A 22,109-nucleotide genomic window follows, 5' to 3' on the forward strand; every position below is an offset into this window, starting at 1 on the left:
CGACAGAGCATAATGACGCCTGACACGCATGCCAAGGCCATTGTGGGAAAGCGACAGAGCATAATGACGCCTGACACGCACGCCAAGGCCATTGTGGGAAAGCGACAGAGCATAATGACGCCTGACACGCACGCCAAGGCCATTGTGGGGAAAGCGACAGAGCATAATGACGCCTGACACGCACGCCAAGACCATTGTGGGGAACAATTTGAGATTAGTCGGAGCAACGCAGTTCCCGTGAACAATGCTTATGTTAAGCCGTAAGCCATGGATTTGCAGAAGTTAGGAGACTTGAAGGAACACTTGCGGGGACAACGTCTTTCGTCGGACAACGAGGTCCAACAGGCTGTTTTCCAGTGGTTTGCACGCCATGACAAAGACTATTTTTTTCTCTGAGATTTCTTCGCTGCTCACAGTGGCGACGCTGGATAGACGAAAAACAGTGATGACCAGTGAGCCTATCTGCACTTCTTCGTGTCTAGAAAGATAACTTATTGGACGCTCCTCGTAATTGGCTACCAGTAATATAGTCTGTTTTGTAACTGTGTTGCTTACTTCTTGAATCACAACTAATCTGACAATTTCTGAATACAAATCAACAGAGACCAGAAATCAAATTTTAATATCCTAATTTTGAACAGTAAGAAATAAGTAGGAATAAATGTTAAATAAACTATAATATTACATTTAATTAATACTTTTGTTTAATAACAAGATTGATTATCGATACAAATTTTACGATGTCCTCAAGAAAAGTAACAGAAGAATTAAAGTGTTAGCGAAAACTCACATTATGCTCTTACCGGCAAACGTATCCATATCTTCCATCAGCCTACCGGTCCTAACACCCCCAAGAAATGTTACGTATTTTTCTTGAAGAATCGGATCTGTGCCCAAAGGAATTGTCGCAGTGTCAAAACTGTCCTGTAGAAAGGAACAGAAGTTAAAAAATAATACCACAATCCAATAAGAAATTAACATGGTTCAGAGCATAGTTTAAGAAAATATTTAAAAAACTGTTTATAGATTTTAAATTAAAGAGCTATACATTCTAAAACTCTCTCCCATATAGGACGTAGGTAGAACGAGGTAATAAAAAGAGTGTCCTGAATCGACTCCCACTACCAGCTTTTATCGTGCTCGTGGGTTTTCTCGGGGTTCTCCCGTTTCCTCCCACTTTCTTCATTACACCATTTTCACTCATCTCTCATCATCACCGTCTCCTTTAGCCTAACCGGCATAACCGTGGGACGTAAAAACAAAGATTTCATTTTTTTTTTATTTTACCAGCTTTTATTATAAAATTTCACTAATTAGCAGTACTTTACAAAAATACAACAGATATATTTTTCTATACTTGTAAGGTTAGAAACAGGTAGTCTTTGGCCGAGAGGTCGCAGACAGGATCTCCACAAAGCCCCGTGGCAGGCTAGGTAGAGAGTGGTGAAGGATTCCCCCAAAGCTCCGTGGCAAGCAGTGAGGGGGTTAGTGATTGCAGAGCCCCGAAGCAGACTAAGCAATGGGGTGTAGGATTCTCGTCAGAGCCCCGAAGCAGGCTAATCCAGGTGAAAGGAAAAGCCAAAAGTCCCGAAGCAGACTATAGGCTTGGGGTTAGGTTATTGTATTGTATTTATTTCTTTTGTATGAACTTACAAGTACGAGGAATGTTCTCAAGTAAGTGTAACATGCGTCATATGTACAAAAAATTTACAGGAGTAAAATAAAGTAATATTACCTTGTCATGATATTTACGTACTCCTCAATCGTATAACAAGAATTTTCTAATAGAAATAATTTTAACTTTTGTCTGAACCTTTTCATATTTTCTTCATACTTTATATCAATAGGCAACATGTTGTACAACTTAACACCACCATAACTTACACTTTTTTGATACATTGCTGACCGGTGATTACACAAATGAAAATCATTCTTATTTCGCGTATTATGATTATGTACATCCTTATTTGTTACGAATGTCGATGAGTGTTCTTTCAAATACTCCTAATGTTCTGAAGCAAACAGTAGGAGAGACACCAGTGAACTGGTACTGATCCACTGTCGGCTGCCGAATTTATAGACGGCGGTGGCGCTGCTGCTCCGATGTCGTCGTCTGCTTCGTGGGAGGAGCCAGAAGTCCATCGTCTGCTGGTTGTAGTGGATCCATAGTATCTTCACGTAAAACCGTGTGGTGTTGTTGTACACAATACCACGTGGGATATTACAATGTAATCTTCTCTCGGGCCAGGACACGATAGATGGAATGTTCACTACTGGTGCAAAGAATCCCTAGTTCTTATCTTAGACTCTGAGCCTATAGTGGACACCAATGGACCTGTGAGCATTCTCAGAACTATCCCCTACACTTTAACCATCTTAGCGCCATCAGCTAGCCGTTGCCGCTGGTCTAGTGGCCAGCGCGTGTGCCTTTCGTAAACGTGGTCCCGGATTCGATTTAAGGTAGAAGAGAACAAAAAATTTAATTTCACAATGATTCATTACCATTTATCATGCATCTCCTTTAGCCTAAAGGGCATAACCGTGAGCCATTAATCTAAATAATAATAATAATAATAATATCAGCACATCACGATTTACTACCATTACTCTTATTCAACCTTCATTCTATAACCATTATTCATAATACCTTAGGTGTTCTTGTTGGTAACTCCTCTTGAGATTGTGGTAAATACTGCATCAAATGACTCTTCTCTGGTACAAAAGGAAGATAACCATATTTCACTCCCATGTGTTCACGTAATTTTCGGCGAACTGTAAATAATAATAAATTGCATATTACAAGTATACTTAAATAATAAATTACTCGCTGACCAAAGCAAACAGACATCTTTTCATAAAACTCATATCGTGTTACAGTTTCGCCAACTAAACACTTTGGTCACATCAGACACTACGATCTACATGGGTATTAACAGCAGATTAAACACTATGAGACAACTTACGCTTTTCTGTATCCTGATTGGTAGCTGACAACCAATTCCCTTACAGTATACTTATTTATTTATTCACAGTTTCATTCAGCACTAGGCCAATTAGCTGAAACTGTACAACATAAAGACAACAAGAAAAACAAAAACAAATGAAGAGATAAAATACAGAAAAAAAGGTTCACCTCTCAATATACAAAGTTCTCACCAACTGAGTTATAAAATTTCTCTTAGAGGTAAAAAACTTGCATCCAGTTGACAATGTATTGTAATAGTGCGCTAGTCTGTAAAACAAGGAGCGCTTTACAATCGATAACCTAGGTGTCTCATAAGTTAGCAAGTTGAGAGAGTGAGTTTGCTGCCGAGAAACACGAAATTTAATCTGCGATAGTAAAAAAACAGAATCAATTTTGCCATTGATGATTTTATACAGGTAAAGTAAATAAGGTCCGCGGTGTCGCTTGTGAGAACATAAGTTCATTAAAGACATTAGTCCTTGTTTCGAGTAACTACATAACTCGGGAATTCTAAATCTAACAATGGCAAGCAAGAAGTTTAATTAGAGTTAATGCGAGATAGATTAGTAGGTACTGCCTTGTTCCATACAGGTGAACAATATTCAACGATCGAAGAAAGAAAAGCCTTATAAAACATTATAACGGTAAGAAATTTTGTATTTTCGGAAATCTAAAGAGTAGACGAAGTAGTTTCATAGCTCTGGATGAGATCCAAGTGATATAATCTGCAAAGGAGAGTTTTTCATCAAAACAACACCTGGATCTCCTTGAGATGAGACGGATTTGACAGAAGATACATTGTTAACATTATATATCTGTCGAAGAACATTCTTTTTTAAGTAAACAGAGATTGTAGTACAATTATTATGATTTAGAAACAGATTCAAGGTAGAGCACCGATTACATAACATATCTACGTCAGCTTGCAGTTGAAGAAGCATTGTCTACAGTGTTAACGACTCTGAAGAGTTCACAGTCATCAGCGAAATGTAATATATTTGATGATGAGGTCGAGAAGTTGCTAGGTAAATCGTCCATATACAATAAAAACAAAAGCGGGCCTAGCACGCTTCCTTGAGGCACTCCGGATAAGACGGGACTAAACGGAGACACGGATCCAGGTAGAGTGACACGTTGTTCTCTCCCTGAGAGATAACAATCTAGGAAAAAGAGGAGCGTGCCATGAATGTTATATCTATTTGAGAGTTTGTAAAGAAGCAAATTGAGTTTATGATGTCAAAAGCCTTTGATATGTCAAAATAAACTACATCAAGGTGGGAGTTAGCCATGAATGCTTGGGCCACATGAGTGACTAACACTGACAAATTTGTTAAACACGCGCGTCCAGGTAGGAAACCAAGCTGACAGCTACTTAAAAAGGTCTGAGAAAGTTGTACACTCTTATTTTCTCACAAAGAATCGACACAAAAGATAGAAGAGAGATAGCTCTGTAGGATGAAACTTGTTTTCTACAAACTGAAACGATACGAAAACTGATGAATTCCCTTCTCATTCCTGCTGGACAGTATATACACATACTCGATAAGGAAGGAAACACCAACTATGTTGAATTTACAGAACAACTTATATTTACTTATATTTTATATACAATATTTACTTCTTAACTCATTCTACTGTTCATGAATTTTAATTTCAGAGTTCCAGTGCATCATTTTATCACCTTCTATTTCGATGAATCTTGCCTCTTTCCATTTCCTAATCATCCTTCCATCCTTTTGGTCCAGTACTTTCATTTCACTCTAATTAATTGTATGCCCCGTATCCCTCATGTGTTTGTAGACTGCATATTTGCCTCTATCTAACCTTATGTTGTTCAATTCGCGCCTGTACTTTCTTCGCTGTTTCACCAACGTAGCACATATCACACTCATTGCACTGGAGTCTATCGATTACTTTTTTTTTTTCTCCATTACTGCCACCTCTTCTTCTCCCTTAATACCTCCAGTCACTTCTCGCCTCTTTTCCTGTATGTCGAGATCCCTCCCATTTTCTTCAATTTTCTTTGTGTTAATTCTGTATCTTCCACGATACTTTCTATTTCCTGCTACATTATCTTCGTCCCTTTTCCCATTCCCTTTACCTCCTTCATCTTACTGCTCCTCTTTCATTTTCTATTTCTCCTTTGTCGTGTTGTGAACTTATTTATTAATTACATAAAAAGGATTTTTTTATGTTATGATAGTCAAATTCAAATGATAATATATTTTTTTCTATTAATAGAGTATCATACGAACCCCTGAAATTAGGGAGATAAATCTCGGCATTAAATATAATATAAGGGAATAAGTGTTTCAGTATTTTCAAAAGCTGCTCATAAAGGAAAAGAGGGAGCAATTTCTAGAATATTTAACTTCCGGTTTTACACATTCATAAAACCTTACTCTTCCCGTGCGAAAAACGGACGCTTCTGATACTGGTGTGTATATACACACAGAAAATTTATTATTTAATTTTGCACAACAGCAGAAGAAGTGAGACAAACTCTTATACACTGTAATATACTGTACACTGTAACTCTTATACAATGTTCTCAAAGTAATATCATGTTAAAATAACTTAAAGGAAATAATTCAGCACTGACCTTCTGAAATATTTTGTGAAGGAACTGTAATTGCAGCCAATTCTGAAATCGACAGACCTCGATCAGGCACCTGTTTTTCTCCTGTAGATGGTGGGACCGCATCAGTTGTTTGAGCATAGCTCCTACAGACTAACTTCAAAGTAGTTTTTGCACTTTTGCTGTAAATAAGGATGAAACAATATGTTTAAAAAAAATCTTTAAAGAAAACTAATAACTATACATAACAGGGTCGCCACTTCATTAAAAATATATATATAAATAATAATATTTCAATTTAATTCACAAGGCTGCGCTTCTTCATCAGCAACTTCAACTAAAGAAGAGTGAAAAAGAACTTATGCATCATACGAAGATTGTTCCAGATCACAGGATTTTTTCGTTGTGTCAATGATTAACCCCTCTATTGTCTTTCACAGGGAATTAATTACACCACACAATTAACATAAGAAAATCATAAAACTAAAAAACAATACTTTTGGACAAAATTAAATAAGCACTAACCTTGTATCTCAAAATAATAGTTGGGACACACGATGGCTCAGTGATAGCGCGCTAACCTCTGGTGCGTCGGGTCTCTGGTTCGATCTCCGACCAAGTCAGTTTGGGGTGGACAACATCGTGTCCGTAGGTTTTTTCACGGTACTCCCATTTCCTTCCGCATTCTCGTTCCACCAATTCTTTAATCATCATTCATTTTCCTTAATTATCCGTTTCCTTTAGCCTAATGGGCATAATCATGAGACGTTAAACTGAAAGATTTCATTTTCGCTTCAAAAGAATATTTCTTTCTTTAGTGCTTACTTAATTCATTAATTAGCAAACTTTTAGACTTAATCTAATAGAATACGATATTAAAATTTGTTCAGGAAGCTCAATGTGTCTATTTACAGAACAAAGTCAACATTTTTTTCAGTTATCACAGAAAACTATGAACGGAAAGTAAGTTGTGTCAAGTGTGGAGCACCGAGAGTTAGCTGAAAAAAATGAAATGAAATCTTTAAGTTTAACGTCCCGTGGTTATGCCGGTTAGGCTAAAGGAGACGGTGATAATGAGAAATGTGTGAAATGGTGGAATGAAGAAAATGGGAGGAAACGGGAGAACCACGAGAAAACCTACGAGCACGATGTTTGTCCACCACAAAGTCCACACGGCGCGAGCTGGGATCGAACCAGGGACCCCAAGCACCGGAGGTGAACGCTCAACCACTGAGCCACCGCGCCCCATCCGAGAGTTAGCTATGAATGACTCTTTTTAGGTAAGAAATCGTACACTGTTAATGTTTCAACACTGTATTTACAACTCTTTTTAGTTCAACAAATTGTCAACCTTTATCTATTCAGAACTTTATTCATTCCATTTTCTTTCTTCTTCCCCCTTCCCCTCCCCAAAAAGGAAAAATGCCTGTAAAATTTTCAGTTCTTCTTCAGTTCAGTTCTTGCTTTTACATTTGTGAGACGTTCTTTAAGAGCATAAAGGTAAAATACAACAACGTATCTATACACAAAAATTGGTACTGAACTGGCAGGGCTTCACTCATTCGGCAAGCACAAATTCCCTGACTATTCCAGGTTTTCCAGGTCTATATGTCAACATATAAAAGGCAACTATATAGTTTTCCCCCACCATGTATATAGCGAGAGTGTAGGTAAACTTTTGCAGAACAAACTAATTTATTTTATAAAATACTAGCAGCGTTCACCCCGCTTCGCTGCGGTCACCCCGGAACGCAATAAACTTTGTTACTTAGATAATTTTTACTTTTTCGCTTTCAAGTGATATGATAAAAACCATAGAAGATTGCATTAAATGTTAACATTATATCGCCTGTCATTTATGTTAACCCGCCCCGCTTCGCTGCGGTCACCCCGGAAGTTTTCGCTTTCAAGTGATATGATAAAAACCATAGTAGATTGCAGTAAATGTTAACATTATATCGCCTGTCATTTATGTTAACCCGCCGAGTGACACGGTCATGCGGGTTGCATATAAATACGTTTATTTTTACCTATGATGAACTAACAAAGGATTTGTACGTTATGGACACTTGAATGGTCAATTATCTCAAGACACTGGTAATTAAAAATTAAAGTGATATGATAAAAACCATCTAGGGTCCAAATCCTAATAACCCCCCAAAAATGAAATAAATTGGTTCAGCCGTATTAGCGTGATGAGGTAACAAAGGATTTGTGCGTTCTCTTTTATATATATAGATACCCTGCAAATAATCAGAAAAGTAGAAGAAAGAGAAACGGGGTTTGAGAAGTAAAAATTCCCTGACTTTCCCAGGTTTTTCAGCTTTTCATAAAATTCTCTGATTTTTCCATGAATTCTCATGCGTAAACTGAATCCCCTCACTTTTCCAGATCGGTGGGAACCCTGACTGGAAGATTTTATAGTAATCTTTATTATAAACTAATTTTGAAGATATTTTTAACTCTACAGTAAACTTTTTTCCTTTTTTTTTTTTTAAAGTGTATTTTGTTTCATTTCTGCATTTTCTTTTGTTCACATAAAAAAAGTTGTCAGCTCACGTTCGCGTTTTTTTGTTTTGGTGTAAATCTTGTATCTACTTTTTAAGGCTGTTGCTACCTCTTCGCTGAGTCGAGTTTTCTCCTATCTAATAACATTGGAACTTTTTTCGTGTTTTTCTCAGCACGCAATGAACAAATCCTTATAAAAATTTGCATAGAGTCAGGTCGATAATAAAGGATTTGTTATATGAGCTTATAATTTTACTAAAAGCCTCCAATTAAGTTATTCATTCCCCCCTTTTTTTCATGTGAAGATTTGCAACAGTGCGATCTCTGCTTCTCCTTGTTTGTATTAGCAGCGTGAGGGAAATTCGGGCTAGCCATTTAAAACAGGTTTTTAAACTCTGTCCATATCACATCTGTGGAATGAAATTTTCTAGCCCTCTCGTCCTTTTCGAGGACAGATTTATGGCACTGAGAAGGAGGCGGCGCTCTTTATTTTCTTTGCTAAACCTATTGCTTTTAGTATATTCGTCTAGTCTCATTCGGAGTTCTTGTGGTTACTTTCAAACATAGCAAGATGCCTCTTGCGTCTCATGTATTTCAGTCTTATACCTGGAGATTGGTTATACAAATATAAATTAGCAGACGATTGTGATAGCAGATAAATTTCCTGTGTGGGGGCCGCGGTGGCTCAGTGGTAGAGCGTTCAGTGGTAGAGCGTTCATCTCAGTTGCATGGGGTCCTTGGTTTGATCCCAGCTCGGGCTAAGTGAACTTTGTGGTGGACAAACATCGTGTGCATGGGTTTTCTCGGGGTTCTCCTGTTTTCTCCCACTTTCTTCATTCCACCATTTCATTCATTACTTATTATCACTGTCTCCTTTAGCCTAACCGGCATAACTGTGGGACGTAAAACTTACAGATTTCATTTTATTTTCAAATTTCCTGTGTGAAATAATAATAATAATAATAATAATTATTATTATTATTATTATTATTATTATTAAATATTATTATTATTATTATTATTATAGGAAATTCTTGGCACAAGAGATTGTAACGAGCAAGGAATATTAGTGCGGCTTGGCACTAGTAATTTAGTTAAAATTTGTGGTCACCACATCGGTTCCTCCTTGCCGGTGTTTCCTTGACCAGAGACTGGCCGCGCTGCCGACACCAGTGGGGTTTTCACATTGAAAACACCAGCGCTCTTTGACTTTTGTAACCTCACGGAAACAGATAAACCAGTGGAGATAGCATTTTGGAATAATTATATATATGTATATGAAGACCCGTATTCAGGAGGATCTAGGGGTTTGCCCCCCTAAATTTTCGCAGGCCTCCCTAAACTTTTCACGGTAGGCTTGCAAATGAAATTAAATATGGTGATAAACTATGATATGGTTGGATCGGGCTCCCCTAACTTCAGCTGCCCCCTACATTTTTGGGCTGGCTACCGGTCTCTGTATATGTATTTGAAACTGTGAATAGTAGTATAGAATGTTTATGCTAAATAATAATAATTTCATTTTTACCACATACGAAGGAAATTTAGAAATAAACTTTTTTGTTACACAAGTGTGTTCTTAGCGTGAATGCTGTCGAATTCTATTCCTAATGATGACAGATTTTTCGGTGTTGTTTCAGTATCGTGAGGCAACTGGGAAACTGAAGAACTGACCACACATTACCCTTCTAACAGAGCACATTTGTAGGAAAAGTGAAGTGTAATATCAGGGATTCTTTTACTAAACAGAAAAACAACTATACATAATGAAATATGTAGTGTTAATGTAGATACAAACGTCATTTTCTTGGTAACGTCTTTTCTTGGTTATTACTTTACGAAATATGAATAGGGACTTATTTCTTGGTAACAGGGAATAGGGACTTATTAGTGTTACCTGCTAATAATAACCTTGTAACTTACGCATTCTAAATAAGAAATATTTATTTTCCAGATGGTGAACGCGAAATTTCATCTATAGCTACAATATATATATATATATATATATATATATATATATATATATAGTACAACACATATTAACAGAATAATTTTAATTTTATGCATTATTTTTTCATGCTTCATTTTAAAATATAGGGCTTTTTTTTGTTGAGGTACACCAATTTGTCACTGTCATACATATTAAACTAAAGCATTACTGTATGAGTATAAAAATATGTGATGGAATACTTTGTTACATCAAGCCACAACATTATGTAAATGAAGTTATTAAAAAATAATAAACAAGCAGTATAATCAAAATGCTAAATATCACCGAAGCACTATTCACAATTTAAATATCTATGAGCATACTCCAAAATCCCTGGTAAGTTTCTATATTGAAAAAAAAAAGTAAACAAAATTTACAAGGCCACGCTAAACATAAATACAGGAAAAGTTAAATAATAAAAAAAAATGTTATCAGTAAAATTTCTACTCTTCCCCTCCAAAATTATGTCTCAAATCAAGTAAGTAACTTGCTTAAATTATACTGGTCTACGACTTTTTAATTTTGTTGATAAGTGGTCAAAGTTACACTCGAAGTATTGACTTCAATCAATACAAATAAATCAAACAAACACTAATATTTCACATTTATTTATACAATGAGTATGTCATAGTTTTTTTAAAGAACAATTTTCATTTCATGTATAAATTTTAGAGAAATAATTCGGTTTCAAATGTTACTTTCACGCAAAAAAAAAAAAAAAAAAAGAAAGAAAGAAAGAAAGAAAGAAAGAAAGAAAGAAAGAAAGAAAGAAAGAAAGAAAATATACTATGGTAAATTAAAGTGAGATTACAGTGTTACGTTAGTTCAAATAAGATGTTAACGAAATTTTGCGGACAACTCTCGAAACTTATCTGAGAAACAACTTTAAAAATTGACAACAGTTATAGATATACTTCATGAGTGAGTAAAGAAAGAATACAAATGTAGATTAAAAAGAGATCTTTTTAAAAAATCTGCAGTTAACAGGAATATAGTTAACAAATCTAAAAGATTCTATAAAATAGATTTAAACAAATCTTCAATCAGATCAATTGATTCCCTAAATTTTCATTGTATCACCTTATATATAAATATAAAAAATATATAAAAACAAGAATTTTAGGAATAATCCAAAAAATGGATCAATGATCCAAAAAGTGCATAAAAAGATTGTGATCTTGCCAAATAATTAGTTGTTGGATTAGGGGCCACAAAAGTTAGCAACGGTTCCTAAATCGAGTTTTCGTATTTTCTACGGGATTAGCACATCATACTGAGTAAATTGTTAGTTTGGGTTTGGCTACACTACCTGTAGTTCTCCAGATATAAGGCTACAAGAAAATGTTTGATTGTATGAAATATATTGGATTTTTTGGATCAGGGTTCACAAAATTTTTGAATGGGCCCTAAATCGAGTTTTCGTATTTTTTACGGAATAAGCACATCATGCGGGCTAAATTGTTACTTTTTGGTTTGGCTATACTATATGTAGTTATCAAAATATGGGACGTACAAGAAAATGTTTGAATGGGTGAAATATATATTGATTCTTTTGGATCAGGGCCCACAAATTTTTTGAATGGCAGCTGAATCTTTTTTTTTTTTATATATATATATATATATATATAACGGAATAAGCACATTATGCTGAGTAAATTGTTAGTTTTGGTTTGGCCACACACTTTGTAATTGTCAAAATATGGGGCGTACAAGAAAATTTTTGATTGAATGTAATATATTGAATTTTGTGGATCAGGGCCCACAAAATTTTTGAACGGTCCTTAAATCGAGTTTTTGTATTTTTTACGCAATAAGCACATCATACTAAGTTAAGTCATAGTTTGGGTACGCTATATGTAGTTCTCGAGATATAAGGCCTACAAGAAAATTTTTGTCTGAAATAGATTGCATCTTTTGATCGAATAGGGTCTAAATGTATACAATATATATTGGTGTTGCTGTCCATTATTATGTTTGATCTAAATCTATAGTTGACTGGTAATAGGTGCTGTTTTGAGCACTATTCATTGTTACAAACGATACACTTTATTTTAAATTGAAATATAATAAATAAAATACAAATAATACGTCACTATAAAAGTAGCTTTTCTTTTAGCAGTATAGAAGTTTATTATAAATACCTCATATATAGATAAAATGGGCACTGGAGTCAAAAAAGGTATGTCTCTTCATGTTTTGAAAATGTAACAATAACAATAATAATAATAATAATAATAATAATAATAATAATAATAATAATAATAATAATAATAGTGATAAAGTGACATTCGCTTTCGTATACATTAAAAGTATCTTTATTCAATAGACAGTTCGCTTCTAATTACTTATAACTGTCTATGCTTGACGGGGGGAGAAGCTAATGTAAAGAAGAATGGATCTGTTCTCGCTGTGTTTATTTTTTTCTGCTTTCAGCAAAGAAAACGTACTCCAACGCCTCCTCACTGAAATGCCATAAATATGTCATTGTTGAAAAGGGTCCCCTCACAGCTGTGGACAATGTTGAAACTTCAAAGTAACCCTCAGTTACTCGCCGCAACCTGCTAGAAGAGAGAACGCAGTGTCGTCAATGCGTTGTTGCAAATCTTCACATGAAAAAAAAGGGGGGAATGAATAACTTAATTGGAGGCTTTTAGTAAAATTATAAGCTCATATAACGAATTCTATTATCGACCTGACTCCATGCAAATTTTTGTAAGGATTTGTTCATTGCTTGCTGAGAAAAACACGAAAAAAGTTCCAATGTTATTAGATAGGGGAAAACTCGACTCAGCGAAGAGGTAGCAACAGCCTTAATTACTGTCTCTCATTGCTTGCTTAGCAAACTCTTATCTATGTTAAGCTTTAGATTTTTCAAGAAAATGATAACATTTTCATAAACAAGTATTTCTATTTCACTCTTGGCTTTAAATAAAAATTTTGAACCAACAATATATATATATATATATATATATATATATATATATATATATATATATATATATATATTAGATAGATAGATAGATAGATATTCCGCTTTAGCATCTCTGAAATGTTTCTCGACCCGAAATTTTCATTTATTTTTTTTTTTTTTTGTGTTATATAACCCTCGAGGCAACTGTATTTTATCATCTAGACAGACACCTAATTTTTTCATTGGGATCTGCACAGTACTCTTAAATTGAGTGACAATTCTTTCGTAACATTTTAGGGATTTCAACGTTGCTCGAAAACCATGCTGCGTAGAAAATCTCCCTTAATGGAGTGTCAATCTAGCGAATATAAGTACTCGAACCCACTTATTGTCGATGGCCTTTGTTTAAAATCTGTCGGAGCGTGTATCCCTTTTAACCTGATTATACCAAGTATATGCGGTAAGTTAATTCCTTTCCTTATTTTTGCCAGTGTTTTATTGTCCCCCCTCCCTCCGTTTTTTATCCTCCGTGCACAAGGCTCCAGAAAAAAAAAATGAAATGAAATCTTTGAGTTTTACGTCCCACGGTTATGCCGGTTAGGCTAAAGGAGACGGTGATAATGAGAGATGAGTGAAAATGGTGGAATGAAGAAAGTGGGAGGAAACGGGAGTACCCCGAGAAAACCCACGAGCACGGTGTTTGTCCACCACAAAGTTCACTTGGCGGGGGAAGGCTCCAGAAAAGACCCGAGAGTTAGAAAGTACAAACGATTCTCAGGACTCACAGTTACAAATAGATAAAATCGTTAATAGTTGTTATTATTAAACAAATATGTGGCAGACATGACCTGTATTGCAACACAACAATTAATACTTACTGTCTATAAAAGGACACACTCTTCCATATTAACCTAGACACGGTTGCCGACATCTTTCTAGATAGTTCGAGGATTCAACAACTGAACCTGCAAAAAAATAAATTGACTGTTCATCATCAGATCTGTAGTAAATCGTATGTCAGAGCAAATTCTACTATAATCATTGCAAGGTCAAATTTAACCCCATTCAAAAATAAATTACTATTAATTAGCATTTGCATACTTATGAAACAATATTGACAATATGAGTACAAATTCTAATTTACACATAAGATTACAGAAAAGGATGTTCTGCTGCATTGGAAAATTTCCATTTCTTTCTATTCAACAAATTTCAAAATATAACTTACAACGACCTTTCACTTTGGAATCAGTAACAAATAACAACAAACAATAATGATGAGAAAGGAAGTTTGCCACATACTAATAAAGAATTCACCTCACTAAACTAACGAAACGACTCAGAGAAACCAATCAAGATGGTCGACATCCGGACTTGAACCCGGATGTCCTGGTTGCGAAGAAGAAAATATGCGTAGGGCAAATTTGATCCATCACGCCAGTTCAGAAAATGAAATGAAATCTTTGAGTTTTACGTCCCACGGTTATGCCGGCTAGGCTAAAGGAGACGGTGATGATGAGTAATGAATGAAATGGTGGATGAAGAAAGTGGGAGGAAACGGGAGAACCCCGAGAAAACCCACGCACACGGTGTTTGTCCACCACAAAGTTCACTTGGCGGGGGCTGGGATCGAACCCGGAACCCCTAGCACCAGAGGTGAACGCTCTACCACTGAGCCACCGCGGCCCCACACGCCAGTTCAGATTGAATATATATATATATATATATATATATATATATATATATATATATATATATATATATATATATATATATATATATATATATTTCTTTTACAGAGTAATATTTGAGTATAGCATCATGCTGATTAAAACTTTTCACCAACGAAATGAATTGAGTTGCTTCATTGAACATCCACTAAAATATTTAAGTTGTTAGGGCAAAATACGCCGAAAAAAAAAAGTCACAATAAATGGAACGTTCTTTCCAAATAGCCTATTAACGTATGAGATGATTTAAAATTACTACAATCATAAACATTTAAAACAATGAATACAATTACGAGATTTATAACAATATTTCTGAAAAATTATTAGTAACATTGGGTCGAATAGAGATACTGGTAAAGTGTAATATTTGGTTTGCACCGAAAAGTGTTGAAAGTAAAATCACAATTAGCCGACGAAATGTACGTTCATATAAGCATCAACTAGAAGCCGTCAGCATCGAGGCTATTTGCCCCCGACACGATAAGTGAAAATTAATTTAACACTATAGTACTTGTTTGTAAGAGAGTGAGTAACCATTACCGAATGGTAGCTTGGCATATCAACATTTCACAGCTTTTTTTATAGCCTGTTTCTACTTTAGATTTTGTACCATGAGCATCACGTTGGATTAGAGAGGCCTTCCTTGCTTCAGCACAGCAGCACAGATGAGTCATACAAACAAGATGAATTCTAAATCCTCTGTTTTTATAATTTTGAAAATTAAGTTTTTGCTTTTCTTACTCTGATGAGAATTTCTTTCTTACTTAAAAAAAAAAAAACATACTCTAAAAACAATTCCTGGAACCACTTAAGCCTTAGAAACCGGTGAGCGTCATATCAGGCAAAAAAATGTAAATCGTCCGGTACGGTTGACGTAGTATCACGCGTCGCCATGTGGGTCCTTCATACACGTGTTTCTTCGTTTACCCTACTGAATTTGCACAAAATATCATAAATGCCACCAAAAATTATAGTAGACCCTGGACAACAAAATATTTTTTACTTCATGTCTCTGTGCACAATAGAAGCGATGCTATACGTTTTTGTTTCGTATCCTACAGACTATCATTTAAACATCCCGCTGTACCGTGAAGCATACTGGGCGTTCGGGCGTCGTAAGTTACGGGTTAAACAACTTATAACTACTTTTTTTAAATACATTGTCTATAGCTTACGAAAACAGAACGCGAATTTTATTTACTAAGAAAGAATTCGAAAAACTAAAGATAAGAAGCTTTGTTCCCGCCGAATTGTATTAGCTCTCCGCGTCTCGAAACAGTAGGGTTGCCAGACGTCCCGGTTTTCAATGAAGGAATTAACTGTCCCGAAAAAGGCTTTCGGGACGCCTTTTTGTCCCGGTTTTTCTTCTTAAGATTGAAAAAAAAAGAAAAAGAAAATTTGCAAGAACCAGAGCCTCACCTAAAAACGGAAGGTTTTCAGAACATTTTATGTAGCCAATTAATTTTACTAAACAAATAACAGGGAGATTAACAAAAAATTGGCTACTTACCAATGAATCCTCCATTGAAAAATTTAAAGATTTTGACGTTTCGGAACTCTCAGCTGGTTCCTTCCTCAGTGGCAAGGTCAAAAGGATTAAAACGGAAAGGAGATAAAAGGAGTAAAACCAGGAATACATACCACTATATAAAAGTAACGTACAAAAAAAAAAAAAAAAAAAAAAAAAAAAACATCCTGAGATGAACAGAGCAGAGTTAAAAAAAAGAATGAACTGAATAAAAAAGACTACTCTGTTCATCTCAGGATATTTTATATAGTGGTAGTACAGAGACCTGAAGTAGTGTTAATTATTTTATTTCCTATTCCCTGAGGAGTTACAGGTTCTGTTTCATATAAGAGAGAAATATTGAACAAAAGTTTATATCAAAATCCACTAGCAGTGTTGCGGTACAACATATTCTAAAGATTTTCACAATTGTTTTATATGAAAACATTTGAAAGTTGGTATCATGACAACCAGCTGAGAAGAGAAACATGCAGTTTGCACGTACGTATTCATGAATTAGTTTTCTACTTACTAAAGACAACAATTAATATAGTAATATAATATTTCTAGGTAGCACGTTTGGTATTGACAACATTCAAAATGGTGTGAAAAGTCAATATATTATATTGTCTGCCCCCAATAGGAAACACTGCATAACTGCGATTGAAGAAAGCAAGCAGCCCGCTTAAGGCCATGTAACATATTTGAAAAGCACTATAGTTTACCCACTTACATTATAAAGATGAATGACTCTGTTAAACTAACTGTGCAGGGAAAAAGGGTGCTAAAGTAAGAAATTAAATGAAATGAAATCTTTAACGTCCCACAGTTATGCCGGTTAGGCTAAAGGAGACGGTGATGATGAGAAAGGAGTAAAATGGTGGAATGAAGAAAGTGGGAGAAAACGGGAGACCCCGAGGGAACCCACGCACACGGTGTTTGTCCACCACAAAGTTCACTTGGCGCGAGCTGGGATAGAACCAGGGACCCCAAGCACCAGAGCTGAACGTTCTACCACTGAGCCACCGCGGCCCCTGCTAAGGTAAGAGTATCACAATATAATCCTATGTACTAGTACATCTCAACTTTGAAACAGCTGACCGTTCAATTTAAAGTACTTGCGCATAATTATGAAAAAAAAAAAAAAAAAGTTACAAGTGACTGCCCATAGAAGAAGATAGGTAAGGTATTAATTTCTACCTACCTTGTAGGTTTCCTTAACTTGGTCGAACTGTATTTTATGCGTACCATAAGATGAAGACTATAATTGTAAATATATTACTACTGTTATAGTAAGTCTTAACACTGGAGCGACATAAGAGTCTTATACAAACCTTTATTTCTTTTATACAAAAAGATTTTTTTGTTTTGGGTACGTATTTATACATCTGATGCACTTTAAAATATGAAAATTGTAGTCACTACATTAAAACTACGATCCTACTTTACACAACTAACGTCAAGTCACATAATTACGCACAGTGTGCAATCAAACATGATGGATCTGAACAACGTGTACAAATTTCGAAGGAAATTGACGCACATATTAATCCTTCCAAGTATTGGAAAGGGTACATTTTCTTAGTTGGCATACTTAGTAAATTAATAAAAAATTGGAAACAGTTATCTGAATAGTGACAAAGTAATAATCTAATTGTATTTCTGGAAGAAAACTACTAAAACTGAAAGCAGAAAGTAAAGTAAAAAAAAAAAAAAAAAAAATTAAAAGGAACAAATTCCAAGTCACACAGTACACAAGGTTGTAACACAGCAATGACGTAATCCTTCCTGCATATACTGTCGTCAATTTCCTTCCCAACACGTAATTAAATTACTATTTCAATATTCAAATAACCCATTTCTACTTACGTAAGTTAAAAGTAAAACAAACACACACATATATATATACCCAGAAAACCGTCTCCAGAGGAAAGTTCACGTGGTCTCGACATCATCCGTAACAAATGACATATAACACAGCAGATCATACTCGGCGTTGCTACATACACATTACCATGATTGGCAACCAAATCGAAGTGTTAAAACCACCAAAATATCAACATAAAGGTTTAAAAGGTATTCAAATCGCGACTAGTACAAAAGTGGAAAGCAAAAAATGGGAAATATGAATAGTTCCCAATTCTTCACTCACTGTTTCTTCAAATTAAAGTTAAAAAAAAAAAAAAGAAAAAAAGAAAGAAAGAAAGAAAGCAGGTAGCATTGATCAGTAAGACTACATATATCAAGGGATCACTCCATTACAAGGGCGCCGATTTCTCTGTAAATTTGGGGGGAGGCATTCAGATGCAGAAAGCATATATAAGGATTTTAAGACAAACTGCATTCAAATTATGCCAAATATTGTAAATTTACAAGTACAATGATGGAGCCCACATAGAGAGATAGATAGATTTCCACCGAAAGTAATAAACGACCCACTAGTTTTTTCCTAGCCACCAGACTGAAAACGTTCCCACCAAACAAGCGTTCAAAGCCACCAAATTTAGTGGGAAACACTTAAATTGGCAAGACTACTCATACCAGCGCCATCACACAGACACAATGTACATCACAATAAAAATACACACAATATAAATATAAATATCATATTAGCTTAGAACAGTCTTTCCCAACCTTTTTCACACTGCGGCCCCCTTTTGAGTATGTGAAGACCCCCTTTGCAATACATACTGTTAGTATTTATATTTCTTCCCATATTAGTAGTGTATATATATATATATATATATATATATATATATATATATATAGAGAGAGAGAGAGAGAGAGAGAGAGAGAGAGAGAGAGACAGGTGGGCAGGAGTGCTTTTTTTCTTTCTTTCTTTCCAGTGGTATATATGTGATGCCTACTCCGTAATCGGGTGGTCTTGGGTTTCAAACCTGGAGCCGGACACCTTGACTAACATATTACAAGTCTATAAATTAAGTCAGTACGTAAACAAAACTAAACCACAATAGCCTAATCACCAGATATAGAAAAAAAAAATATTTTTCTGGAGTATAGGCAACTTCTCGTAGGTCGAATATTTATCACTTCTCACGCAAATTGGCTTGTCTTATTAATTCGATCATTTAACTTAAAATGGTGTAGTTTTCACTACTGCGTGTGCCTTTTTTAGATTTTCTTGAGGACTCCCTGGGATCGTCTTGCGAACCCTAGGTTGGGAAAGACTGGCTTACACAATCAATTTGGGGCAACTATATTCCCTTCCAAAAATGTTCAGTAAATGGTAATATCCTCAGTATTCTACTTAGTTAAATGTTTATAATTATGAGCTTCCCACACCGAAGCCATGGCAACTAGTGGTACTGCTAGGGCAAGGTGACCAGAATTTTCTTTTGCGAAAACGGGACACATACGAATCGGCTACGGGGGAATATCTGACTTCCAGATTGCATTTTGGGACTCAGCAGTGTTCTCAATTTACAAAACACACAAGTAAGAGTGATAACACACAGTTTCTAACTTACGTGTACCACACAACAAATAATGGTTCCCGGTTGCAAGTTCTACCCAACAATTCTTTTAACTAGTTGAACACTCAGAATTCCCACTCAATTCCCACTTGAACCACGAACACTCAATTCCCATTTGAAAATTCAGAAGTTCTAGACACGGCTGAACCTTGACAACGAGTGTTTGTACGGAAGAGAGTAGAATTTGCATTGACGATTTATATTTTGAATAATAATTACGGGACACCTACGACTATTTTACTTAAAAACGGGACATTTAGGCGTCCCGTTCGAGAATCAGAAAAAAACGGGACAACGGTTGGAAAAAAGGGACTGTCCCGGCTAAAACGGGACGTCTGGTCACCTTGTGCTAGGGAAGGTGCTCCGAACCAGCGTCATTAATTTATTTATGCTTGTTTTACGATCAAACAGCAAATATATTATTATACAAGTTGCCACTCGCATTAAGCGCTTTACAGGGATTTTTAATATTTATAGTAATGGTTTCTTGCCACTGAACACTTCATTTGCATACACATTTGATGACGTTCCTTCATGAAAGCAAAGTCGTAACTCCAATTATTATTATTATTTACGAGGAGTAATAATGTTTTCACAGAAAAGATGTAAATGTCTAGCCAATAACTTTGTTGAACCTTATTATAATTCTGTGCAAGGGTTAACAAAATGGGTCCAAACTCGCCTAACTCTAAGCTAACCAGGGTGGAAAAAAATCATGATTTTTTTCAAAAAAAATCATTTTTGTTGATTTTTTTGATTTAAATCGATTTTTTTGATTTAAATCAAATCTTTTTCTTCGTATAATACAAGTCGCGAATTGAAGAAAAAACATTTGGAATCAGTATTAAATGTTAATTATGTCATTTAAGTGAAAGTATTGGGTTTTAATTTTGAATTAATTCCCAATCGTTAACCTATTTTAACCCCAAACAATGTTTCTTAAGCATTAAGGAAAAAGTACAGCAATGTATATCAACATGACACTTTTCTTTTCACGAAAGTTACTGATATTTGGCAGGGGGATATTTTTAAACAATTGGAACTAGCTAGCGGCACGAAATACATATAAAGTACGTAAATTTCGCCTAAAATTAACTAACTCACTCTATGACCTATGGAACCCGGAGGTTCAATGCCATGTTCACAAAAGCTCTCCACTAACTTCTATCCTTAGTCAACTGAATCCAGTTTTTACTTTGTATTCCTATTTCTGCGAGATGCAACTTAATATTGTCCTCACATCTGCGCCTAGGCCTTCCTAATGGTCGTTTTCCGATTGGACTTCCAGTTAAAACTTTGAAAGCGTTCCTACTTTCTTCCATTCTCGCTACATGTCCTGCCCACCTGAGCCTCCAAGATTTGATGACCCTAACAATATTTGGTGAATGGTATAAATTATGCAGTTCCTCATCATGAAGTTTTCGCCATTCCTCATTTCCGTTCCTTGTGGTTCCGAATATTCGTTTCAGGATTAGTCTCAATTACTTTCAGTCTGCGTTCTTTCCTCAGCGTAAGCGACCATGTTTCACAACCATACAGCACTACAGGCATAATTATCATTTTATATATTTTAAGCTTCAAATTCCTCGACACAATTCGCGACGATAAGAGATTTTGAACTGAATAATAACACAAATTCCCTAAACGAATTCCAAAATAAATAAAATCATGATGATCATTTCGAGAAGAAGAAACACTTGTGATTGTTAAAAATATGCTTTATGTGACGTGAAAAACAGTTCAAATGCGAGATGTCCGTGCATTTAAGACGTCTATACATAGCAGGCACGTTTTTATACTTTTCTGTTGGCTATTTTATTTCCTCTGACATTTTTTCCTGCACAGGCGCTGCAAATTTTCTGCGATCACATCACAGATCGCGGCATGTTCTGCAATGGGGTCAAGTATCCACTTTATCAAAAGTATTATTCGATATTTTAACGCATCCAAAATTTGTCGCATTACGATCCCGAGGAACTTCTATGTATTTAGTACATAAATTTCGCCCAAAATTTTAAAATCTTTTTTTTTCGGAGAGGGGATCTGACCCCTCTAAATACGTCCCTATTATCTGGAAACAAACAAATAGACGTGGACACAAAAGAGTTTTCATCTTAAATGTCCATGGTGATTTCCCCGTTGGAATAGAAATTTTAAAACCCTGTGTTACAAAGAGAAGAAAGCAGGGTTCACCCGTAACCCGTTCAAATGGGATTTTCCCTGATCGTTCCCTACATGATACTCGTTTTCATACTGTGCTTACATATATTTGAGTCTCATTGTATTATGATTATTATCTTCTATAATCGAAATAACAGAAGAGAAACGGGATTTTACTTACTTTCACTTTAAATTAATTCATTTCGGAATTTGATTTAAATCAACGATTTTTATTTAAAAAATCAAGCGATTTAAATCTTGATTAA

The 22,109-nt window shown here is 35.4% G+C and overlaps 1 protein-coding gene across 2 annotated transcripts in view; it reads right to left on the reverse strand.

Moving 5' to 3' along the window:
- LOC145693675 (acyl-coenzyme A thioesterase 9, mitochondrial-like) overlaps positions 1-22,109 on the reverse strand; it is a 57,263-nt gene that overhangs the window by 34,693 nt on the left and 461 nt on the right. The window contains exons 1-5 of one of the 2 annotated variants that reach the window (XM_081769916.1): positions 17,394-17,540; positions 13,831-13,917; positions 5,568-5,725; positions 2,648-2,772; positions 804-924 (exon numbers count right to left, since the gene is read on the reverse strand). In XM_081769916.1, coding sequence (XP_081626042.1) covers positions 804-924; positions 2,648-2,772; positions 5,568-5,725; positions 13,831-13,883 — 457 coding nt within the window. In that variant the 5' untranslated portion in view covers positions 13,884-13,917; positions 17,394-17,540. Of the gene's footprint in view, positions 1-803; positions 925-2,647; positions 2,773-5,567; positions 5,726-13,830; positions 13,918-17,393; positions 17,541-22,109 lie in introns of those variants that run through there. The other variant, XM_081769915.1, reaches the window with a different exon arrangement.

Source organism: Thermobia domestica, chromosome 8 (genome assembly GCF_964235325.1).
Source record: "Thermobia domestica chromosome 8, izTheDome1.hap1.1, whole genome shotgun sequence".
NCBI lineage: Eukaryota > Metazoa > Arthropoda > Insecta > Zygentoma > Lepismatidae > Thermobia > Thermobia domestica.